Source organism: Eubalaena glacialis, chromosome 1, assembly GCF_028564815.1.
Source record: "Eubalaena glacialis isolate mEubGla1 chromosome 1, mEubGla1.1.hap2.+ XY, whole genome shotgun sequence".
NCBI classification, from domain to species: Eukaryota; Metazoa; Chordata; class Mammalia; order Artiodactyla; family Balaenidae; genus Eubalaena; species Eubalaena glacialis.
Window position 1 is genome coordinate 13,103,895 of NC_083716.1, and position 26,785 is coordinate 13,130,679.

At 37.2% G+C, this 26,785-nt stretch overlaps 1 protein-coding gene across 3 annotated transcripts in view; it reads left to right on the forward strand.

The window, feature by feature from the left end:
• Positions 1–26,785, forward strand: part of RAB11FIP2 (RAB11 family interacting protein 2) — a 93,619-nt gene that overhangs the window by 12,432 nt on the left and 54,402 nt on the right. Inside the window, exons 4-5 of one of the 3 annotated variants that reach the window (XM_061192840.1) lie at positions 19,283–19,328; positions 25,105–26,150. In XM_061192840.1, coding sequence (XP_061048823.1) covers positions 19,283–19,328; positions 25,105–25,332 — 274 coding nt within the window. In that variant the 3' untranslated portion in view covers positions 25,333–26,150. Of the gene's footprint in view, positions 1–19,282; positions 19,330–25,104; positions 26,151–26,785 lie in introns of those variants that run through there. The other 2 variants (XR_009701231.1, XM_061192852.1) reach the window with 2 other exon arrangements.

Consider the following 26,785-nt stretch of genomic DNA (forward strand, 5'->3'; position numbering starts at 1 on the left):
ACTACACATGTATGTGAAAGGGTAGCTGGGATTCTTATAATTTTCAGGAAAATGGTTTCTTAATTTACTGTTGGTATTGAGTTGTTTGTATTTTAAAATTGCTGTTCCTCTTGCTTTTTAATGACAAATCACAGGTAGTTTAGCAGAATCAGTATCAACTAATTTGTTATGTGGTTAACCCTACAATTTGTAAAATAATGATTTTTTGCATCAGCAGTAATTAACTTTCCAAAAACAAATATTCCTGAATGTTTGTTATACCATTTTCAGTAATTTGTTCACAACCAGTTCTTCTTTAATACTGGGTTATTTTCCCTCTGGAAAGTGGAAATAGGTGGGTATGTTCACCAAACCAGATTTCCCTTTTTTTTTACAGAGACACAGCTAGACCGTTCACTTAGGTGGGGACATGTGACCAAGTTCTGGCTTATTGAAGACTTAGTGGAAGAGATGTACGGTGGGCCCTCCATATCCCCAGGTTCCGCATTCGTGGAATCAATCTCGGGTCGAAAATATTTGGGGGAAAAAATTCTAGAAAGTTCCAAAAAGTAAAACTTGAATTTGCTGCATACTGGCAGCTACTTACATAGCCTTTACATTGTATTTACAGTATTCACATAGCACTTACATTGTATTGGGTGTTGTTAGTAATCTAGAGGTGACTAACAAAGTATATGGGAAGGATGTGTGTAGGTTACATGCAAATACTACGCCATTTTATATAAGGGACTTGAGCATCCAGAGAGTTGAGTAATCTCCTGGGGTCCTAGAACCAATACCCCACAGATACCGAGGGATGACTGTATACCAGTTTCAGGTCTAGTCCCATGAAAACCTCCTATACAGTCCTCCATATTGCCTGTCTTCCTCCATACCCTAGGCTGAAGGTTGCCAAATCTGGCTTGCTGCCTGTTTTCGCAAATAAGGTTTTCTTGGAGTGCAGTTCGCCCATTTGTTTATGGCTGCTTTTGTGCTATAATGGTAGAGTTGAGTAGTTATGACAGAGACTGTATGACCTACAAAGCCAAAAATATTTATTATTTGACCTTTTACAGAGATAGTTTGCTGAACCCTGTACTAGCTGGATGGAGGTCTTTAAGAAGGGCAGAGCCATAAGATAGGGACAACCTGGGTCCCTGAATGCATGTGGAAGGCCACCTGATAAACAAGAATAACTGTTGAACCTTGTCTTGAATGATAAATTTTCAGAATATTAAGTTACTGTGATTTTTGCATTTATTTATTATAGCACTTAGCATCATTATTATTTATCATTTACGGCACAGAGGCCATAGTGCCTCTTGTTCTTTTTAAGAAAGCCTAATTCAAAAACCTTTCAGAACCACAGGTGTGCAACACCAAATCCAAACTCCTGTTCCTAATTTTCAAGGATTATTGTATTTTAGGCTTTTCTTAACTACCCAACTTTTCTTTTACAATTCCTCACCTTTCTGTGCCAGGTGAGTTCATTTCCTTACTGCACCTCTCTACCCTGAGGTCCCTATAAGCCTGGCCAACTCTGTTCCTTGGCTCAGCTGTGGAATGCACTCTTCACTCATCTCTGAGTGTCCTAAGCCTAGCTGTCCTTGATGTTGAAAACTCTTTAATCCTATTTTGATTGATAACATAGTGTTCCCTTCTGTGGAATTCTGCTGATACAGAACATAATTGCTGTACGATGTTCACTGTGTCTCAGTTTTAGTTGTCCCAACTAACCTGTGTCAACTGCTGAACAGTTGTGCTGAATCTTCTTTTGTGGGTGCCTGCAGCACCTAGATCACTGCATGTCATCAGTGCTGATCATTGAGGGCACCTGGGGATTTTTTTTTTAAACTACGGTTTGTTGGGTCCTACCTCAGACTGAATTAGAATCTTCAGTGAGTAGGCCCTGAAATAAAAGTCAACATTTAAAGAAAAAAAACTTCCTGCTGATTCTCAGGCTTAAAAATTGTTGATCTAAATTATATCATCTATTTCATAACAGTTCAGTAAGTACTTATTTATGAATAGGAATCAGGAGTCTTGCTGGTAAAGTCATAGTTGAATGGACAGTTTAGTCATATTAGCTTTGTCTACAGGGCCCTAACTAAGTAAAGGGATCAGTGAGGAGATCGGCTTGACTAAAACAGGGATGTGGAGAAGAGTATGGATTTGGTTGAATGGCTAAGAAACATCTAAATTCACTTAGGCATTGAAGACCAGGCAGAAATGTCTGACTGTTAAATATTTATGGCATCTGTGGATGGATTGTTTTTCAGGATTCAGGTAACACCAAGGCATCAGTAGTGATGAACAACATTTAAAAAATATGCTTGTGTTTGTATGCTACCTATAATAAATCGAAGAGAGACTACATTTGTGAGGTATATTCTTCTGAGGTTCCAGTTTAGGATGGAAGAATACCTCCTGGTTAATTAAGAGAGTTCATTAGTATAAGGAGAAACTTTGTGGTGTACGTCTTATTCTGAAATTTAAAAAACATAGTCAATAATATAAGCATCCTCTGTAGGAGGAGCTAATGTTTGATGGTACAGGTAGCTCATCAGAGAGCAGGACCTTACGGGAGATATTTTTACCAGAGAATTTTGTTTTGGGAACATCCTTCTATTTATGACCTGCACAAAGAACACACTTTCCCTTCATTATTTCCTGCCTTGTTGTAGTTGTGAATACCGTATAGCAAACTCCTAGTTGCGCTACGAGAACTTAATGGTATGTTGTATAATAACATGCCTAGTATCATTGATCTTATTAGAGCATATATGCATATATTTCCTTTTGCAGTATTTGCTGTGGAAGAACCTCTCTTCTACTTTGCTCTGAACTTAGGCCAAACAGGTATTTTTTAGGGCAGTACATAAATAGTGTCTGAGGGCTTCCCTGGTGGCACAGTGGTTGAGAATCTGCCTGCCAAGGCAGGCGACACGGGTTCGAGCCCTGATCTGGGAAGATCCCACATGCCCCGGAGCGGCTGGGCCCGTGAGCCACAACTACTGAGCCTGCGCGTCTGGAGCTTGTGCTCCGCAACAAGAGAGGCCGCGACAGTGAGAGGCCCGCGCACCGTGATGAAGAGTGGCCCCCGCTCGCCGCAACTAGAGAAAGCCCTCGCACAGAAACGAAGACCCAACACAGCCAAAAATAAATAAATAAAGAAAGAAGCTTTCATTTAAAAAAAAAAAGTGTCTGAGATGACGCTCTCATATTTATCACTAATATTTTATAATTTTGCATGACAGTATGCCTTTTCCTTTCCGGATCAGGTTAACCTACTTCTCTTTTCCCTTCCTCCGTCCCTGCTTTCTTTAATCAATTCCGGTGATGATTGTACCATACCTTTCTTAAAAGCTGCAAAAAAATTAGTTATCTAGAATGTATATTTAAATGTGTCTCTAATTTTCTCAAATCAAAAATCACCATAGGCTTTTAAGCATGTAACCATTATTATGAAGTTGTATAATATGTCCATAAAAAAGACTTTACTGTAGACTTATATTTTTATTTTAAAAAGTTATAGTAAACAGATGATCCTAAAGAAAAGACCTATTCATAGTTTTAAAACCTTCATGTTTATAATGCTCCTTATGGACATTTTTTTTTTTTTCCTGTATAAGTTTAAAGCTCAGTCTTTGGCTTAATAAACCTTATCCTGCATAAGGTTTACTTTAATAGCAATATTTATTTTTTATCCTTATTTGTCTAATATTAAAGATAATCTCCCTGTTATTCATAGCAGCCTATAACTCTCTTACACAGCTGAAAATTTGTAGCTTCATTTATGAGACAGAAAACAAAAACTTGACATGATTTTTGGAGCCATTAATCCATTAGTGCCCAGGGATTTACAGAATGTATCTAATGAAACAATGACTAGGAGCATGAAATATGTGATGTGATTAGTTCCCTTAACACTAACTAGAACTTTTATGCTTAACTCCCCAGACACTACTGGAAACTTTTTTACCCTTTGTCATCCTAATGCTCATTCTAATAGCTCTCGTTAATTGGTGCATATCCCCGTGGGTTAATTTGCAGACACCAGCCATGCCACCCTTTTGCTAACTTACTAATGCAAATTGATATTTATAGACTTCAAAATTGAAAACAATAAAAGCTCTAACAAAAAGACAGACTTTGCTAAGTTATTATCATTATTACTATTTTGAGCTGAGAGATTGAGATACACAGAGAATCTGTGAGAGAAGAAAACAAGCCAAAAAAATCCACAGAAACTACTGTAGGCTAATAAACTGATGTGAAAATTTCTCAATTTACAGCACTTGACAGGTGCTAAAAGAAAAGCATCTTTAATTTTAATGTGTTGTTAGGACCTCTTTAGAGAGACTGTACAAGTTATTAACAAGGTCCTCTGAGACAGGAGACGGGTAATTAAGAAGACCTATGGAGATATAGTTTAGGTAATTAACGAGCTCTTAGGCACTGGACACAGGATAACACATAGCGAGTCCAATAGTTAAAGAGAACAGGTTGTTATGATATGATCAAATACAAGATGTAGTATGTAGGTCTTCTTGAAGTTTCTGATAGAGTATTAAGATTATATTCCAGTGACCTTAGTGCACTAATTTTTGTAAATCATATATAAATTGTTTGCTTTAAGATAGAATTTGAGAGGATTATTTCTTTGTAAAATCAACAAGCAGAGAAGCTTGTTACATGTAGATTAATAATCTTCGTTAATTGCCATTAATGAACATGTATATTTTAAGAGCAATACATTGGAGAGACATAAATTACGTGATTCTAAATTTAGACTTTTATTCCGTTTACTTTTCACCTGTGGCCTCTTGGCTAAAATTGTCTATTCCAAATTGGCAGTCTACTTTCCTTGTCCAGTTTAAGACTGTCAGGATCTAGGGCAGAGAGAAGACTGTCCTTCCTCAGTTTGGTTTTTACATAATATGCAAAGGTCCCTCCGGTCATGCTCTTATGGTACTTTTAAGTCTGAGACTCGAGAGTCCCAATTTCAGATACTTGGTCTAATTATTTCCAGTGTAAATTTGAAATTGTTGGGGTATGAATCGAGTTCTGGTTCAGAAAACTCCCAGTCAGCGAACCTTTATTATAAACATGTTATACTCTGAAGATTAAGAATATGAAGAAAGCCCTGCAGGTCTGATTCATTCCATTGCTTCCGGTGTGTGGCTGCTCCAGGCCATCAGTATGACTTTTTCCGAATTTCAGATCTGATAATCAAATGATATTTTCATTTTCATTATTTTGGGATGAACAGCAGTACTTGAATAAGATAGAGCAATACTTGCTATAGACAAGGACAGCAGAGGTTATTAAGATATAAATCCTGCTCTTAGAGCTCATAAAAGCAGGCATGTAAATATTAGGTCTAAATTCCATGCTCAGGACTGGACGTTGTATAGGCATTGGGGTACTATGAAAGACTTTTCAGTTGGGTTGTGATATGATCAGAGCAATATCTTAGATAACTCTGTAGCATGGTGGGGGGGGGGGCGTCTGCTGGGGCCAGGAGTGGGGACAGGGAGGAGGCTTTGGGGCAAGAGAACAAGTTAGGAAGTAACTATGATTGTTGAGGTGAGAGTTGATGGAGGTCACTTGACAGTGAGGATGGAGAAGAAGGGAACATCTCTGAGATACATTTCTGGGCTAACATAGATGGGATTTAACCATTCTGCTTTGTGTGTGTGTGTGTGTGTGTGTGTGTGTGTGGAGGGGAGGGATGGTGGGGGACTAGTAAAGGAGAAAAAACAAGGGGGATTATTCCAATGATGTGTCTTCAATCGGTGTCTTCAATTTGATGAATCACAGTACTGTAAAAACTGTATTACAGCAATGTCAGGTCTGTAGTCTAGAATCAAACTTGGCATTTTCAGTCTTGATGGAGATGGTTACTTTTTTTGTGTTTTTAGTGAGGTGCTGTCTTGTTTATTTTAGAATTTTGTTTTTAGAGAATAGGAATTATGTGTTTTGAGTTATTCAAGACAAGCAAGTTAGTATCCACATAATAAGAGTTCTTGAGAATTTGTTTTTGAAAGCTGGAAAATATTTTGGCTTCTTTGAACCCAAGAATGCAAATTTCTGTAACTGCTTGTGTACTTAATGCATTTAAAATGTGTTCACCTTAACACTGTAATTACTCCATGTATTTCTCTCCAGTGGTTTTTGGCTTTACCAAACCTTGCCCCCTTTTGTTAGCGTCTCACTAAGAGAATAACTTCTTTCTTTTATACTTTTCCCTTACTTCTGTATACCACTTTTTCAGGCCTCCTGCTTCTATGTTTAGAACATTTCCTTTTGGACTACTGTGACCATATCACCTGTGGTTACCTTTTTTCATAGCAATGAAGCTTTAATTTTTAAAATACGGGTGCTGTTTCTATATATTTAATATATGGTGGTAGTGTTACCTGATTATTTGATGCGTTAAATATAATTCAGTATTATTACATGACAGGTAATAATTATAATGTAAAAGTGTAAGAATTAATATAAATATTAAACTACAGTATTATGTAACTATTTTGAATATATTATACATCAAGTAAAAATGTTTTACGTATTTTATATATTTATTTTAAGCTTAGATATCTTTCTGACAAAAGTGCTAATACCACTTAAATAGCAATTACATGGATCAACTTGTCCAGGATAAAACTTAATTCAAATTGCCAATTTTTAAAATTATTTTCACAGACATGTTTGTAAAACTCTACTAGGGCTAGGGGTGGATGGGTTGAAGATAAGATTCTTAGGTTACTAGTAGCCTCATAAACCAGGGAGAGGGATGTGTAAGCAGTGACCTGTAATCCAGGCAGAGTGAACTGTGTTGAACACAGCATTTGCTGCGGGAAGGGAGAGGAACAGCTTGCTAGAAATTGGGAAATGCTTCTTCAAGGAAGAGGCCTTTGAACTTTTGTTCCTGACCATTGAACATGATTTTTTACGTTGGGGAATGAGTAGATAGACAATTGTTTTAGTAAATAGCAAGAAAGCTTATTTTAAAAATTGTGAGATGCATTTTGAAGGAATGTTTTGTAAATTGTGACTGTGTACTATTATATCATTAGTTGTCTGCTAACTACTTAGTAATTTTACCATTGCTTTTCTAGTTGGAGCTATAGTCTTTGTCTGTCATTCCCTGCCTGGTAGGTTCCTGAGGAAGTATGTTTGCTATACTTTAGGCTACCAGGAGCCAATTAGTGAGTGCCCTGCAGCAGCTCTGCATTAAGTATAACAACCTCTTTGTTATGGAGCCTGGTGTGGGAATGGGGGTATTCAGGTTAATCACATATTTTGTTTACTTGAGGTGTACAATATATTGTTTCATGTAGATTTTTTTCACTTTAAAAGAAATTAAATGCCCCAAATAAATTTAAAATGGAAATCATACCAAACATAATTTAATATTTGATTCAGAAGGTATATTTGATTAACGACTTCTGCCTGAGGATTTTTCAGTGTTACATGAAAGTATAAATATAGTTATAGAATATCTAAATACAGTAATAGTAGAATATCCTAAAGCGAGTATAGGATAGGTTTAAGAATTCAGGTTTAGGACTCAGGTCTGGATTTGAGTCTTTGGAATAGCTATATGACCTTACTTAGCCTTTCTAAGCCTCATTGTAAAATGGAATAACAACCTTGGTGTTGTGGACGAGATTAAATGATGTAAGGCACATAAAGTGCTGAAGGTAGGTTTGCCACATCGTGAACCTGGAAATGGTAGCTCTTGCTATGATCTTATTACAAAGCATCTACAGAATCTGTAACAATTGCTTTAAATAAGTTAAATGAAATTATTTACAAGTAACAATATATTCTCAACTTTAAAAACCGTAAATAAAAGAACTTAGGAGCTCATGTTTTTCACTGACTGATAAAGGACATACATTTGGTAGAAAACAATAAACTGGATAAAAGTTTTTTTCAAGATGTATGTTCAGTAATAATCTTTGATGAAATAAACTAAACCACATTGAAATTAAGTAAAAGTATTCCCTGTATTAAGTAGAAAATTTATTTTATGACTTTCAAGGCAAAGGTATTCTAATCAGTATTGCTATAAAATCCTGTGTTCAGAAATTATCACATAGCACTAATAAGGACAGTGCAGGGTAAATATCTAAGCTGTGGCTTTACCTTAAAGCATGATGAGGTTTTCATAAACTCACATGACTGAGTTCAAATTAAATTGTTCAAAACTATCATAGTAAGAAGGATAAATGCCGCTTACTAAAAACTCCTCAGAGTCCCCTTTGGGAAAAGGGTCCCTGCCTTAGGAAATTCACCCAGGTGGTAGTATATCCCTTCTAACCAAGGTTTAGAAGTTGGCTCTTTCATTTCTTTGTCAGTGAAAGTACACTCTTTTGTCTTTGTTTTTTAACCAAGAGCATAAGATTCTACTCGAGTAGTCTCCGAGCTCAGCGTTCTGAGAGATAGTATAATGTACAGTTTCCAGTAAAATCATTGTACTTATCTGTTTTGGGGAGGGGGCTGGAGAGTGTATCTTTACACAAAACAGTAAATTCTTTTCTAGCAAAGTTTTATTAATTTTGTAGCCCTGCGAAACCAGCTCTTACTTGCCAAGAATGTTTTAAGGCTGGGCTTTTCAGCCTAGGGTGTAGCATGGCCAGAAATCCCCCAGTCACCCCAGCAGCTCTGCTTCCAAGGAGGATGCACAGGAGTTGGGGGTTTGTGTCACCCAATGGAGGGGCCCCAGGAAGTCTGGTTGCCTTGAGTGCCTCTCCTTGAAGCGTCTGCAGAGATGACAGGTTAAGGAAGCAGTTGCTTTCTGGCCAGGGGGCCTCATTGCAGGGTGTCCTTGAACATTGGAGGCCTTCCTGGTGACCAGAGGGCACCAAGGCTTCTTTTCTAGAACTTGGCTTTGTCCTGGGTACAGAGCCAGCTTGTGGTACTTTTGGCCAAGGGTGTTGTGGGCCAACTTGCTTTGCCCCCCACCTTCCTGGAAGAGTTACCTCTGCCCAGGTTGTCTTCAGCCTCTCCTCACGGGAGAAGGCTGATCAAGGATGCTGGGTTGGCCTTGATCGCAGACAGAACCTGTGCTCCGTCAGGCCCTGTCAGGGGCCCTGGTGCCTTGTTCTCATCGCCTTTGTCCAGTTTCACTGTTTGGCTTCCAAAGTAAACAGAACTTGCTTTCCACTCCCCCGTACCCTCAAATAGACTCTAGTGGATATATGGCAGACAGTGGACCAGGGTCTACTCAGAGCAACAGGATAATCACAACACAGTTTCCCAGAGTGACAAGGTTCCTAAAGATTTAAGGAGAAAAGATTCTTTTTCTATTAAGAGAAGCACAGTTATGATAGGGAGTAAAACGTAAAAATCTACCTGAATTTTTAAGTTAAATTTGAGATGTCAAGGCAATTTTATGCTTGTTGTCCGATTTATTCTCATGGATCAGGGGTACTAAAGAGAACAAAGTTTGAGAAGCTTAGTTTTAAAGAAATGGAGAATTTTTGGAATTCATAGAGATTACGTTTGGAAATTTGGGAATTGTTTGATTGACTGTGTTTTAAATAATCATTTCTTTTCTTCACCAGGAGAAAATAGTAAGTTAAACTTGATTGAACGTGATATTCTTGATGAAACATGCCTTAATTTCATGGATATCTTTCAGTCTTCAAGTTTTAGGACTTCTTCAACAGTATCGTCATTACCATTTCATGATGGAAAAGCAGCTAGGTCTGAATTTGCTGTCCATGATCTTTGGTGTCACTGACCACAATTTCCTAATTGTCTTGCCTACAAGATCTCATAAAAGATATCCTGTGAGAATAATAATAAGTAAATTACTGTTAATCCCCATAGACATTTATGAATTAGGTTCTGTTTTGCCATCGCGGTATTAGTGTGCATGCCCAGTCCCAGGAGAGATAATGGAGTATTTTAATCTATAATAGCATTAATTTGATTTGGTACTCACTCCCCCCCCCCCCAAAAAAAAAAACAGAAAGGAAAAAAGCAGTATTGAGTTGCACTGTGGCTCTTAAGCCCTATTTGCATGTGTAATAGACATAATTGAAATGTGCTAAAGGTTGAGTTTACTAGTGGAATCTCTCTTTGGACACTTCATTTTTTAGGGCTTTTATAAAAGGAATCATTAAGAACATTTCTTTAAACTCCTTTAACATTGAACCTCTATGGAATAAATGTTTTCAGGATTTACCAGAAAATTTTCAATTGAATCTGTATTGTGGTCAAATACCTAAACTGGTAGACCTGGTTAGTAAACTGGATAAACCGGCTAGTTGAATGGATTATATTAGAAGTCACCAATTTGAAACTTATTGCAATTCATATTGGCAGTTTTAAGTATCAGAGTAATTCTTTCTGTCTTAAAAAGAATGGAAAAATATTCCATTAATATGCTGTCAGGTCTAGATAAAAGTGATCTTTGTTATTCAGAAAAACGATATCCTCTGCTCTTTGGGGACTTGATACCTTGTTGTCAAAACCTGTATTGACCTACTATTGATTTACTCAGTCAGCTATTAGCCCAATTTTTATTAAGCACTGGCTGTTAATTTGTTCAGCATACATTTGTTAAGCATCTGCCATACCCTAGGTACTATGTCAGATGCTAGGACTGAAAAGATTGAGATATTCCTTCCTTTAAGCAGTTTGTAGTAGAAAGAGGTGGGGAGGCCAGGGATTAGCATAGATACCCAAAATGCAAACTTTAAAAAAAATTCATTTTTAGAGCAGTTTGAAATCACAGCAGGATTGAGCAGAAGGTATGAGATTTCCCATATACATCTTACCTGCACACACGTAGCCTCTCCCATTAGCAACATTCCCCACGAGAGTGGTACATTTCCTAAAATTGATGGACCTATGTTGACACGTCATAATTATACGTAGTCCATAGTTTACATTAGGGTTCACTCTTGGTGTGGTATATTCTGTGGCTTTTGACAAATGTATTAATATAATGGTGTGTGTTCATCTTTGTAGTATCATACAGAGTATTTCTACTGCCCTAAAAATCTTTAGTGCTCTGCCTATTGACTGGTCCCTCCCCCCAAACCCTTGGAAACCACTCATGTTTTTACTGTCTCCATAGTTTTTGCCTTTTCCAGAATGTCATATAGTTGGAATCATACAGTCTGTAGCCTTTTCAGATTGGCTTCTTTCACTAAGTAATGTGCATTTAAGGTTCCTCCATGTCTTTTCATGGTTTGAGAGTTCATTCTTTTTTTAAGCACTGGATAATATTCCATTGTCTGGATGTACTAGTTTATCCATTTACCTACTGAAGGACATCTTGGGTGCTTGAAAGTTTTGGCAGTTATGAATAAAGCTTCTATAAACATTTGTGTGTAGGTTTTTGTGTGGACATAAATTTCAACTCCTTTAAGTAAATACCATGGAGTGCAATGGCTGGATCCTATGGTACAAGTTCCTGTTGCTCCATATCTTTGTCAGCATTAGGTGGTGTCAGTGTTGCGGATTTTGGCCATGGCAGTAGGTGTGTGGTGGTATCTCATTGTTTTAATTTGCTTTTCCTTGATAGCATATGATGTGGAACACCTTTTTATGCCTATTGCCATCTGTATATCTTCATATCTGTTGGGATCTTTGGCCCATTTTTAAATTGGATTTTTTTTTTCTTACTGTTTACTTTTAAGAGTTCTTTGTATATTTTGGGTAACAGTCCTTTATCAGATATGTCTTTTTCATATATCTTCTCCCAGTCTGTGGCTTGTCTTTTCATTCTATTTAACAGTGTTTTTCGCACAGCAGAAAATTTTCATTTTAATGAAGTCCAGCTTATAAATTCTTTGTTTCGTGGATCCTGCCTTTGGTGTTGTATCTAAAAAATTATTACCATACCCAAGATCATCTACATTTTCTCTGTGTTATCTTCTAGGAGTTTTATAGTTTTGTGCTTTACATTTGGGTCTGTGATCAATTTTGAGTTGATTTTTATGTAAGGTCTGTATCTAGGTTCATATATCTGACATTGGAATAGCACTTTGTCATACAAAACATTCCATTTTAACTCTCTTTTAATCCTAATTCTTTGAAACAGGTGGTGAAATTTCTATTTCTTGATTAAAAATAAAATATGAAATTTAGAGCAATTTAATAGGTTGTACCTGGGTACTGGGTGGTGGGCAGTAGGTTTGGAAAGATAAATATAGTCAAGCCCAATAGGCTTTGAAAGCCAGGCTAAGAAATTTTGTTATTGTTCCAGAGGAAGGTGGAGGTCAGAAGTTTTTTGACAGAAGAATAATGAGGTTAGACTTCAGCTTTAGAATGTCCTACCCAGCCATGTTGCATAGGCTGGATGGGGCAAAGGAGGAGTGACAGAGACTGAGAGGAGGCTGTCACAGTGGTCCGGGCTGTCAGTCCAGGTGGTTGTGTGGTCTCGTGAGCAGAAAGGTAGCTGTGAGAATGAGTAGTGAGGAAACGGTGAGAGACCCATGTCCAGAAGCTGAATGGCGAGAATCTGGCAGCTTGTTGATGAGGCATACAAGCTGGAGGCTGGAGTCAAGGGTGCCTCTGAGGCTTCACCTTTGGTGACCAGGAGACTGGTTGTACCAGAAGGAAGAAAATCAGACAGAACTGATAGAAAAGTCAAGATGATGACTGGTTTGGGAGAACTTTGAGGTAAGTTAAGTGCAGGTAAGATATCCAGTCTGAGACTTTAAACAGACATGTGTAAAGGCAGTATTGCAAAGGATAAAGTGATTGTGGTTGAAGATTAAAGATTTAGCAGTCATCCGTCCATATAGTGGTGGCAGTTGAAGTAGTGGTTTCCAAGATAGAGTGGAAAAAGAGGTTTGAAAACAGAACGTTAAGAAATAGCTAGTGTTTCCCCCCTAGGGTGAAACGGGGAAGAAGACAGGTAATCAGAAACATAGGAGAAAATTTAGGCCACCACATATCACGGAGGGGGAGAGGCTCAGAAAGAACAGTCATCAAAGGGAGCTGAAAGGTTAAAGAGAATGAGGCTGTTACCTTAAGTAAAAGTCGTTTGTTGGCAGTGAGTATCGGTGGCGGGGGACGTGTTTCAGGTTATAGCAGGTGAGGCAGTGAAGTAACGAAGACAGCAGGAGTTACTTGGGAGGGACCTGGGAGGGATTAGAGATGGGCAAAATAAAAGTGGTGGAACATCTGAGGGGTAATGGACTCTAAGTATGCTCTGGTGAGACTGGTGAGGAAATGCAAACAGGTTAGGAAACGACTCGGATGACAGCGGGGGTCCACAGAGCAGGTCTGATGGGGCGAGGGAGTGGGAGAATCGGAAGGTGAGATGGATCAGGTGGAATTTCAGTTGTATGAGGTCTTACTGTGAGTGATCGCATCCCACCTTATTGGTTGCTGTTCCTCAGTTGAGAGAAACTCCGTTTGTGAAGATGTGTTATAAATTGTAAGGCAGTGTATAAACGTGCAGCGGTACTATTCAAATCCCAGCCACTTCGGTTATACCATTTCAAAACTGCAGTTTTTCTTTGGCTTCCTTTCTTTCTCTCCTATTTTAAATTATTAAGTGAATAGTTTTTGGCATTTATTATATATTCTTGTATCAGTTAAAGTCCTAGCAGGAAACAAATGACACACTCAAAACGAGTAATTGAAGAAAGTTTAGTGAAGATATCATTTATAGAGGGGTGGCCAGGGTTAGGACACCAAGGAAGAGATGGTAGAGCACTAGGGACCGGCAGTGTCTGGAAGGGGCTGCCATGCTTCGGTGTGAAGGAGCCACTGCGGCTGTCTGTACAGAAGCTACTGCTAAAGCTGCAGTGCAGCAGGGGGGCTGAAGAGGTTGGTAGGATGGGGCTGGAATAAATACCCTGTCTCCCCTTCTTTCTGTCCTCCAGTCTCTTGCAGGTGCCTCCCAGTGGCAGAGCACAACTGGAAGCCAATGGGCAAGGGGACCCAGGCGATGCCCTTTCCAGAGATCAGCCTTCTGGGGTGCAGGGAGGGGCAGAATGGAGCAGGAGGGGCAAACAGAAAAAAAATTCAGTACCTGTTGCTTTTCAGCCTTTGTTCTATCTCTTTAAGATTGTCTAAGTCTTGCACTTTTCTTAGTCATTCTGATTGGAAGAATCCTCAGGAAATTGTGTTGGCCTCCTTGAATCCAGCTGTGTCTGAGCTCCCAGTAGGACTGAAGACGTTGGAACGCCCGTGTGGGACAGGTGCAGTTTATGGCTAAAGAGCTTGGATGGTGGTCTTTGGCTGCTTGTCTTTTTTTTTTTTTTTTTTAGATTTATTTATTTATGTACGGCTGTGTTGGGTCTTCGTTTCTGTGCGAGGGCTTTCTCTAGTTGCAGCAAGCGGGGGCCACTCTTCATCGCGGTGCGCGGGCCTCTCACTGTCGTGGCCTCTCTTGTTGCGGAGCACAGGCTCCAGACGCGCAGGCTCAGTAGTTGTGGCTCACGGGCCTAGTTGCTCCGCGGCATGTGGGATCCTCCCAGACCAGAGCTCGAACCCGCGTCCCCTGCATTGGCAGGCAGATTCTCAACCACTGCGCCACTAGGGAAGCCCCTGGCTGCTTGTCTTTGAATCCTGACTCTGCCCCTTAGTAACTGTGTTACCTTGAGCAGGCTTCTTGACTTCGCTGTGCCTGTTTCCTCTTCTGTAATTCACATTGTAAGATTGTTCAAGGATTAAGTGGGTTAACATGCAGAGTCCTCACAAAGGTGCTTGGTACCATGGTTAAAGTCCAGTAATACCAGTCGTTGCTAGGCTGGTGTCATTACTCTCTGCCCTTGCTTCGCTGTAAATGGTGTATTTTTCTTTTCCTCTTTTCAGACTCATTAAAGGTTTTGTATTATGTTATAGTTCTCAGTTTACACCCCTTCCCCTCAACTACATTTGTCACCAAAGTGAAGCTCCAGGTCTCCAGAGCCCACTCTGTCAGCTAAACAAGAAGATCAGTAGGATACTCTCCTTTGAAAAGAATTAATATCCGAAGTTCTGTGATAAAGTTATCCTTATTTCCTATACACCGTAAGCAATTGAATGGTGTTTAAGAAAGTTACTCCTCCACTCCGCTTTCCTCTCTTTGCCCCCCCTCCCAGACAAGCAGGACACCTCCTGAATTTTGCAAATAACTTGAATTGACTTATTAAATACAAAATGAGTCAAGTTGTAGGCCAAAGTAGACTTAGCTTTATAATTCTAGCAGTAACAGGGCTTGGAAAGAGGTAACATGGAAGATGTAATAATAGTTGTTTTTAAATGCCTTGGAAAGAACTTCAGGTGGTGTTACGTGACTTCCTGAAAGATTTAAAATCCTAGAGCCAGGAATTTACACAGTTTGCATTGTCTTATACTGACAAGGCAGCTAGTTAATCAGTTTTAACAGATCTTTGTTCTTCTGTGGGCTTTTTTTTTTTTTTGTCATGACGGACTTTTTCACTGTTAATAGTCTCTTCCCTTTCTTAGGTATTCTTGCTTCAAAAGAGAGCAAAAAGAGTTTTAAAAAGAGAAAAGGAAAGACATAGAAGAAAACTCTGATCACTGACACATGCTTTAGTGATTTCTGTAGTGGTCAGTTTTATCACTTTATAAATGTTGGTTTGCTTTTCTGGCTTATCTGTGGAAGACTAGTCCATAGCAGAAGTTGAAGGACAGTTTCAAGTTTCACCAATTTACTTACTCAGTATTTATCCTAACTTCAAAGTAAATTAATGTGACGTTATTGAAGAGATACTAATGATTCCTTGAAATACATTTGAGTACTGTTAGTTTTAAAATTTAGAGTTTACCAGGAAAAATTCTTTAAAATTTGGAAATATCACAAGGTAAAAAATAAGCTTTTATTAAACCTAAAAACTTCAGAATGTTAAGGTAAAGCATTTTATTGGTTTAAACTATTTTTAAAAATACGAATTTAAAAATATTTTTATCAGTCTCAAAGTTACTTTAAAATCCTCTGCTGCCATCAAACTCTTTCAGTTCTGATTTCAAAAATTAATTTTTTTGAATTCTGAAGTTTAAATTTGTGTAGACTTTTTCAGTGTGAGCATGTCTAAGTTTATTTTTATACCTGATTAAAAACACCGTTTTCCTTAACCTGTCAACAACTCAGCTGAGCAGACTGTGTTATTCAGCATCTTGTCTGACATGAGGAAGCAGTCCAGAAAGAAAGATAGCACAAATTGGTGCCACACTTCGATAGAGACATTTTTCCCCGAGCTAATTCATCCAGTTCAGTTAACTCTTTTTCCCCACTTAAGGACAGATCAAAAAAAGCAGCTGTGAATGACTAAGTTGGTCATGTATTTGACACGTCAGTTTGTGAATATAAAGCCGAACACAGGGGAGGGGTTCTGCCTTTAGATTCCAGACAATGGCCAGTACCAGAGCCCTGGCCTCAGATCGCTGCACTGGGCTGCTGGAGAGTGTGGGCGAGCTTAGGTTACACTCAGGTACAATGGCAAAGAGCTGGGGCTCGCTGTGCTCCATACCTCTTTCCCTTACAGTTGTGACCATTCTTGAGAATTCTCAGACACTTTGCAGGTTGTCACTGAGTTTCACTTTAGTCCCATAGGCTAAAGCCGTTGGATAGTACATATGGTTAGGTTTGTGATTTTGATAAAATTTTTGTCCTAAATGTCTGTTCCTTCAAAACTCTTATTATAATAAATATAATACCAGCATTTCTATTTCTCAGTTCAATAATTTCTTCCTGAGACATATAATGAAATTTATACAGTCATAAGACTGTTTACTCTTCAAGGATGTGATAGGATAGATAATGAAACATCTAAATAACATTTATGAAAGATTAAATTTGTCAAAAATGGCCTATTGCTCTATGGATCCGCTCTAAGAGCCTCATCTTCTGCATGACAACCCTTCAAGGGCTCCTTCCCATGCTGCTGCCTGCGTGCCAGTCTCCTCCGTGTCCTGCAGTGGCACCGCTGTCCGGCAGCCCCAGACAGCATGTGTCTTCAGAGGCCTCTTTCTCTGGCCTGCCAAACCTAACCGTCATGTCATTTTAAGTTCTACTTTTTCCTTGACTTAGTAGACCTTCCTTGACTAATGCTGCAATAGAACGTTTCCTTCCTCTGGGTGGTCTAAGAATTTAACTCTCAGGAGTGCTCTCGCCCTACAAGGGCATCTCTCCTGTGTGCTTACTCAAAACATCAGATTAATCCACGTGTCCTGTGTGTTCAGGGCTTCAGCAGTGTGGCCTGTGCTCACTAGGTAGATCTATGAGCAGAACACAGGGCTAGGACTGTGTCACCTCCAACACTCACCCACTGGACAACCTCACACAAGCTACCTAACCTCTCTGTGATTCATTTCCTTCTTTTGAAAATGAAGATCATACTTACCTTAAGGGTTATGAAGATTAAATGAGTTAATTTTGGTAAAGTGCCTAGCACAGTATCTGGCACTTTCTAAGTGCTATGCAGATGTTTATTAAATAAAATAATTTACTGAACATGTTCTGTCTGTTAACCACTGTGCTGAGTGCTTTACATGTGGTCAACTCATTTAATCTTCCCAGTAGTCTTACATGATAGATCCTGTTACCATCCCCATTTTACAGAGGAAGGAACCCAGACACACTCAAAGGCAAGTAAGTAGAGGGCAGAACCAGGATTTGAGTTCACACCACCTGGTTCCAGGGCCCTCAAGCACTTCTCTGCCTGTAACCAGTACGGTGTGCCGTTACACTGGATGTAAATCAGTTTGTCCTCGAGAATGTCACAGTCGGATGGAGAGAGATGCAGCAGAATGCGTTTCTTGACCTATTAGAGAGCAACATGCTGTGAGATCACGGGGCGAGGAGAGATTAGTCCCACTGGTCCCTGATGTTGACCTCCTTGTACTGAAAATCAGGGAGGCTGGGAACCGTGCGTGTTACCAGCTGCTCCCCCGGCACTCTAGGCCTAGGGGTACCACGTGATAATGTATTTTGGGTTTGTATTTGTTTTCTTTTAAGCCACTTTTCTGTCAGGCTTTTGAGACTTTTCCGGTACAGTGACTCTAGTCTGGGACCATACGGAACACCATAAAGACGGTGAGGTACAGGGAATGGGAAAATGTGTCAGCCGAGTCGGCCTGTAAATGGTGCATCGTAGGTGTTTAAAACATGTTTCAATCTTCCCTACCATGTCACCCAGCTCTACTGAAATACCAAATTTATCCACAGGAGTTCTAGATAGAAAAGGTCAGCAACCAGTTCTGGAAGCTAGTACTACAAATCTTAGTCATAACAAATGAAACCTTGGATATGTGAGAAATTCTCTTGAGGTGGTTGTACATGCCTGCATGCCCTGTAGGTTTACAGCTGGGGATATGTACTTGTAATAATAGGTACTTTTCAGTGTCCAGACTTTTTGTGCATACAGTCAAAAGTTTTAAAAGTGAATTTCTTCAAAGGATTCCAGTTATTTGGCTGATAAAGCACAGATAATGAAAAAATATATTTTACAGTTAAGTCTTTTTTTTTTTTTTTTTTTGGAATGAAAAGGTTCCTAGGACAGTAATGCTTTGTAGAGGTTCTAATGGCTAATACTCTTAAGTGCCGGGTAAAAATTAAACTTGAATAGCAACGATGAAATATTTACTCACCAGATGGCTTTGAAGTTTAGCTTCTTTTTGGTTCCAGCCGCCTTCCTAATGGACATGTTTCAAAGAAGAAAACGATTACAGCATTCAGCTGTGATGTTTTCGTCCTGTGTGCATGCAAGAAATCCATTTTGTTTTGGTGCATTTGGGTATTTAAATTTTGAAGACCAGCTACTTAGAAATTCATTAATGACAGAAATGGTTCACACAGCTCCGAATTCATTCTCCTTGATAGGATAACATTTAAAGGTTAATTTTTCTAATATCTATAGAAATAATTGTTTTAAAAGATTGCTTCAACTCTTTTAGTCTACAGTCTTGGTAACCTAAATTTATTTAAGTCTCTATAGTTTTATATCAGAAGGCCTAAGGTAAGTGAGTGTGTGTATATAAAATGAATAATAACATTATAGAATTTAATTTTATAAAATATCTCACTAGGTAAAATCGCTTATATTTAAAGATGTTTAGAAACTACATGTTAGAGGTACAGTTCTTCAGTTCTAATAATACTGAAGGGTTTTCCTTCAAAGTTGAAAATTGTAGCTGCTTTAGAATGTTTAGTAAATATTGTTTTTCTTTTACATCCTGGATTAAATTTCACTCAGGTAACATAGGAGTTTAGAAATTGTTATTGCAATGTTGGTTAAAATGTTCTGTTTTTATGTTTCCTCCCACGTGTACTATGATACGCTTTTAACATTTATGTTTGTCTTTTATGGCTCAGTTTTCATATGAATCCGACAAGTAATGAAGACCTCAGGAAAATCCCGGTAAGTTGCAGAGGGGGTTAGAGAATTACCAAAAACCAAGCCACAAGCTGTCTTTCTGTCTGGGGCACATTTCTAAAAAGGCCTCCGTCTCCTTGAATCCCTCAGTTACCCACAGATTATAGCTTAGTGTGATGATTTAGGGAGAAAGAAAAAAAGCAAAATTCAAACTTTATCTTTAATATACCATAGGGTGTGACTTATGTATGATCTATGGAAGTGTACGCAAACATTATAGTTATAATTGAAGCCAATTTAGAATATACAGATTTTGTTTGCAGACTGTTTAAAAATCGATATGAAAGCTGTATGTCAGGTCAACATTATAGTTGTGAAATAAGAGCATGTGGAGAAAGCTAGCATTTTGTTACTGTTGTTGTAAATCATGTTGAGGGGAGAATAAACCTGCTTGTGAACATTTAACAGTAGGAAGAGCTTCCTGGCCAGAGACCCATTTAACCAGAAGTGCGTGTGAAAGATCCTTTAGAACACTTACCTTCCAAGTCAGAACAAAACCAAATATATTAACAGGCTTCGTAGCGACCAGCTAAATTAACTCACATATTTTGCAAGGATTGTTCAGATATCTTAACTTCATTTCGTTGTTATTTGAAGGCCGGTTTTCGACCTCTGTTCCGAGTTTCAGTACATCTTCAGTCTATTCTAAATACTATACTAAGCCTAGAGAGAATAAGTTGCTTTACAAAAATATGGTCACCATGTCTTGGTAGGAAACTAAATTCTCACTGAATAACAGAAATAGAGCCTTTATTCCAAGAGGCTGGTGGTTGCTGTTGGAACCATCTGTCCTTAATGTGTGTGATCCAGATGTATAATAAGAATTTTTCAAAGCAATAACATATCACAATCTTCTATGGTGTGATAGGCTGAGAAGAAACCATGGTGTTGTGTAAACCGTTCTAAATGCAGTCATTTGTCTTTAAAATGGTAGAAAACATTAAGAGGCAGAGGACTTTGTACTGTGTTTTTGCTGTTTTAATGTACATGATGTGTACGTTTTGATGTTTCATAAATACTCAAGTCTTTATATTATGGCAGACTGGCGAGAAACGTCAGAATATATGAAGTCAGCCTTTGATCAGATAGTAAAATGAATTCTATCAGGCGGTTACTTAATCTCAAACAAAATGCGACATCAAAAAATCGATTTAATGTGCAGCTATTGTTTATTAAGTAACCTTAATTACAATTTCTATGTGCTTGTAAATGTACTTTTCCAAATCTTGTAATTTATTGCTGTAAAAGCATCCTTAGAATTCTTTAAAGAAATAAAATGTGAAAATTGTTTTAGGTAAGGGATTTAAAGGTGATAAAAGAATCCTTGATGTGTGATTATTTTTCTCCGGAATACTAACTATTCTAAATGACAGTTAAAGGATTACTAGGTGTTGTTAATTTACTGCAAGATACAATTAAGAGGAGAAAGCTCATCCTCATACTGATCGTTATTGAAAAAAAGTATTTGAACAAGTTTTATGTTGAAGATTATAAGATGTTTGAAGTAATTTACCTTAAGTTCTTCAGTAATAGCTGTCCACCAAGTTATATTTTTTTCCCCTTCTGGACATAGTATTTTGTAATTAAGTTTGTATGTCTTATATGCTAGTGCCAACACCTGTCTGTGAAAGCAGTGTTTAAACAGGAGCAGTAGCCAGTTGAAAGGGCAGTGTGAGCTCTTTAAGGCCTAATTAAGAACTGAAAGGGAGATGAAGGGAGTAGCACAAAAGATGTGAAAGTAGCTGAGATGATATTCCCAGAGCAAAGTTCCTCATTAGAACAATAATGAGATGATCAGAGAATGCCAAGCCTTCATCTTATCTCTCTCTCTCTCCTCTAGTTGCCTTGGATGTCAGTTAGTACCCCACCAATATTTGGTTACCAGGACAACCTTTCTTTAAATCTTCAGTTATTTTGAGTCTTGATAATTTGCTTTTGTTGAAATTTAAATATTGTAAAAAATATACATTTCCTAGTTTAAAAGGCTAGACTGTGAGTAAAGTAAAAATAGATCACTAGTAATTCTCAAAGTATTTTGCACAACTGTTATTTAAAATTCCAGTTAGATAACTTAATGTAATAATTCTGTTCACTCACCCAACTCTTATTTTCTTATATCTGCATATGGAAATTTTTAACAGAGTTTGGGTAGGAATGAAAAAAGATTGGTTATGAAAGGGGAAGAGAGAAGAAAAATTTACATTAAATTTCAATATAAGAAGACATCTTAAAAACATATGTGCCATCTATATCGAGTGCTAGAGGAAAAACTATTGAGTACTTAGGAGTCCCATGTTAGGTTATTTGAGTCTTTACCAGTTTGGAGATTTCTCATTTTTAGTTTTTCCAAGAATAGTATTAGAAGTATCTTTTGAAAAAATAATTCATTTTTATATTTGCCTGAGAGTTTTCCTCTTTAAGCAAAATAATTTTTGTAACCAGAAAATATTTTAATTTCCTACTGTATTAGTTAATATTAATCTTTATTTTATTTGGAATTATATCAACAAACAGAAGGATAGATGTATTTATTGAGTATATCAGTCAATTTAAGAATCTTATGCCTAAAATTAGAAGGTTTACATGATTTTCAAATATGGGATAAAATCTGGAACTAAGCATAAAACTGTTTTTAATTATTTTATATTCTTTTCCAGAATATAGTTTATAGTACATGTGTTTCTAAGATTTTTTTTGCATAAAAACTCGATGCAGAAATTTGGGGTAAATTTTTCACATAAAAGGACAAATGGAAAATTTATTGTTCAGGTCAGAACTGTATTTCCAAGAAATCTGTTTGTCCATAAGTATTAGATGGTTGTGAGGGGGAAAAATAAGCCAAATAATGGATTTGTATATTCTAGATTATGGCTTATATCTTAAGTGTTGAACAATATTGTGGGATAATAATTGATTATTTTGAGAGATTAAATTTTAGATTGATTTGTATCATGGCATTAATTTAAACTCCTTATGTCAAAATAAGAATTTTTTGACATGTCTTTCATCCTCATTGTCTGTAGAGAAATGTTAAAAAATTATTTTAACTGCATTCTGTGGTAGCACTGGTATAGTGTTAAATGTAACAATATAAATGATTTTCTAACTGCATATTATCACTTAATTAGTTTGGAGAAATCAGTTCATATATGTATAATTTGATTAAGAGAGGCCCAGTCTGATGCTATTATTATGTTAAATTCAGAAAAAAAGTAAAACAATCAATTGGTAATGAATCCCATTTAGTTTAATTTCATTAATCCCTGCAGTTCTCACAAGAACTGCTATTTTTCAGTAAATATTGTATTAGAAAAATGAAATCACATTAGTTGGACATAATCACTTTTTTAGAATGCGGTTCTGAAAAACCTCTTTGCAGACCAGGAGATGTTAGAGTTGAAAGGGACCTTAGAGAACATCTCATTTATCAGAGAAGGAAAGTGAGACTTAGGTGGGTTTCTGTCTCAAATTTGTGCAGAATTACTTAGGTTAAAGTAAGAAACTTTAGCTTATTTTTAATTAATGTTTAAAATGCACTTAGCTCTATGGTATGTCTTATCTTTTCTACAGAAACCTGCTGAGTATAATAAATGGCAATAGGAATGTGTTTAGGAAAATCTAAGTTTTGTATCTCTAGACTACTTAAGACCAATTAAACTAGTAAATAGGTGTGTATATTTATTCTAACAAAAAGTTAATTGATCTGAAAGAGAAGAGAATAAAAAGTAAACCAACACATATCTCCAGAATTGTCCTTTAGTTGTCGTAAAGCAATATTCTGAAATGTTTTGGGGGACAAAGGTAATCTAATGCATAAAGTTGTATCTATACCCAGTTTCTAATGGTAAAATAAGTCATTTTTAAACTTCCTTTTAGCATCCTGTCTATTCTGTTAATCTAGTAGAGGCTCCTAACTTTTGTCTTTACTATTTAAATAGCTTTGTAACTAACCGCGGTCCCTCTAAATGATCTTACCCACTGCTGCCATTTTCCTAAAACTTAGCTTTAATCATCTTTCCTCTGTTTAGAAACCTTCAGTGGGCTTTCTATTTCCCATAACACTAAGTGTGATAGCATCAGACATCCCTGATGGTCTGTTTGGAACCCACTGTTTCAGCCTCTCTCTCTGTGCCCTGTCCTGAACCTTATTTCCCAGCCGTACTCCACTGATCACCTTTATTGGCCACTGTGCCTTGAACCTTGCTTCCTCCTTTGAACAAGCAGAGCCACTGCTTGAGATGCCCATTACGCATTTCTGCCTGGCAAAATCTTTGAAGGCCTAGTGCAAGCTATATCTTCTGTGCAAAACCTGAGAGATTCTATGGATTGGAGAAGTTTTCAGCCAGGAATATTGTTTTGCCTTTATCCGAGAGAAGGGAGTGTGCTTGGGTAACACAAGCATCAAATTGGTATCTGTGCTCTAGCTTGTTTCTCTGGTGCAGCAAAGTCATGGGGGCTGGGGAGGAGGGGATAAAAAGTTACACTTTGGCTTTACTGATGAAAACTCCTGGATGCATAGCAAATTAAAATAGATCCTGAAAATGAATACAGACAAATTTAATTCTTATGACAAAAAAGGAAAAAAAAGACCTTTCTACGTTCACCAGTCCTCGTTCTCCGTCCTCCACTGAATAGATTAGATACTATTAGTCCTTAAGAGCAAGGCCAATTTCCTCAGTATTTGAGTATATTTTCTTTAAAGCCAAATGGAAATGTTTGGAAAGAAAGTGATGAAAACCATTTTAAGTTGTTGAATGTAGTGATAGAACTATATATAAGAAGGCATAAAGATTGCTACTTTATATTTTGGCATTATATTTTACATAATGAAACATCTAAATATGCACTTTAAATAGATGATGTTACAGTGCCTTTTTGATTAAATTTCTGAGAAATATTTTTCTTTTCATATTAGAATGCTTTGTAATGAAAATGAATTGAATCAATGCCTTTTTTTTGGTTTATGTTTGTACCTTTGTGTTAAGAGAATTTTCACCAATAGAATAAGGTTAAACAAAATAAAGTAAGTGAAATGGGAGAGAATGCAGATATACTAATCTTAAGTGTTAGCATGACTGTAGTTGAACTCTTGAGTTTCCTGACAACCAAGGCAAAAAGGGAAATAAAATAAATTGTTTAGGTATTAGTACTAGGAGGAGAAAATAGACTAGTTACTCAGAGGAGAAAAGGTTCTATTTGCCTATAAGTTAAAACAGTAGTTACTCCCATGGAGCTTCTTATAAGGGATGCTCATGGATTTAATTCTGAATGCCATCAACATTTCATAGCAAACTGGAGAGGCAGAGTTGATATTGCTGTTTCTTGTTACCATCTTCAATAAAAAGGCAAAGGCATAACATTAAACTATAGTTCAGCGGAAGCAATTCCACGAGGACTAGACTAATATCCAAATGTATAGTTTTCAATAGCTTCTAATATTTCCTAAAGTTAATTCTTGCAGATCTTTTGATTTTGTCTATTTTAATTATGTTTATTATTGAACATTTTATCTCTTAACTTAATCTTAAGTTACATGGTCAATTTCTTATATTTAAGAATTTAGAGTTGTGATCAAGGCTTTGGTGCATCTGCTTTAGTCCCTTCCTCAGAACTGGCTAGCCATTCTGTGAACTGTCACATTGGTTCTAGCCAAGGATAGAGAAAAGTTTGACGAGGGTTTGAAACAGTTGAACTTCAAAATAACTCATAATTTGCCCCTGATGTGCTATCTATTAAAGTGACCGTCTTTATCCTATTCTAGGACAGCAACCCTTTTGATGCCACTGCAGGCTATCGTAGTCTGACCTACGAGGAGGTACTACAGGAGCTGGTAAAACACAAAGAGCTCCTTAGGAGGAAAGACTCCCACATCCGGGAGCTGGAGGACTACATCGACAACCTCCTTGTAAGGGTAATGGAGGAAACGCCCAGTATTCTCAGAGTGCCATACGAACCATCCAGGAAAGCTGGCAAATTCTCCAATAGTTAATAAGCCAATGGTACTGCATTTATAATTGGGGAAAAAAGAAAGGAAGAAAGAGAGAGAAAAAATAGAAGAAAAGCTTGTTACTGAGAGAGACCACACTATCAGGTTTTGTTACATACTCTCCTTCATTGTGAAGAATTGTTTCACCTGTAAATATTAGCAGGGACTATCAAGAGTGACCTTTGAAGTGAGCTAAATAATTTAAACCTTTCAAGTGAAAATGGGCCAGATTCTCGTGAACAAGCAGTTCCTTAGGATTCACTTAGGTGCTGGTGCCGGCCCACTAATCTGCCATAGGCCTAGAAGTATCTTCAGAAGTACATGACTTATTCCTCAGGAACAGGTTTCTCATCAAGCAGAATTGATACTGTGGTTGGTTTCTCAGAAGTCAATTTGTACAGATTTAGCTGCAGGAATACTGCTCGTTATAAACACTACTAAAAAAAAAAGTTCATATTTTATATGCATATATGTACATGAATAATCTGTTCATGTATCTTTGTATATAAAATACATGCATATACCTCATATATACATGTGTTTTTAGAACATTTAAAGACAACTGGTTGCCTCTAAAATTAGGATACCAATTAGGATTTCTTAATTTGAAAATATATGTGTGCTCTATCAATGCAAAACAAATCATCATTGCTACTATGATGGGTTGTTACACAGAAGCTGCTTCAAATCACTCTTGACTATGTGAACCTTGGTTTCAAAATAAGCTGCTACTATATATTATTCCAGCATCAAATCTTTTCTCTTTTTCCAAAAGTAATGATCTAAAGCCCCTTTTTAAAGAACGATGTATTTTAGGAAACTTCATTAACTTTGCAACAGCATGAATTTCTTGAATTAATTTTTTATCTTAGTATTTGAGTTTTGTTTGAGCTGTAAGCAGAAGATAAGCAAATGTGATTTGTTGAGATTCTGAATGTCTTTAAAATATTCAGTACTAGCAAAGAAAATATTAGGAAGTTATATCTGAAGATAATTTGGAGGGGGGCGGAAAGTAGGTGATCATTCTGATGCCTGATAACCCAAAGCAATGAACAAATTCTAGGAATGAAGAATTAGGCTTGGTTTCAAGTTACATAAATAATGGAACAGATGGTTGCATTTGGTTTCTGAACCAAAATAAGAGTTACTAAAGGAGGGGTGAGTTTTTAGAATAGATCTTTACTAGCACGACATTTTACACTATTCTACAGCCACCCTGGAAGAATAAATCAATATCACAAAATTGTGTCAGCTTTGTTTTTAAGTCTGCTCCCCAAAAATGTTGACTACTCTCATGAATTTTCTTTATATATTTGTACAAAATTAGTCTTTAAAGTGAAAATGATATAAAAATATTACTAATCATCTGCTGATATTTTAACTTTAAAAGTCTGAAATACATACTATGAAATACTGAATCTGTGTTTTCTAAAGGAAATTTAAGATGAAAAACTCA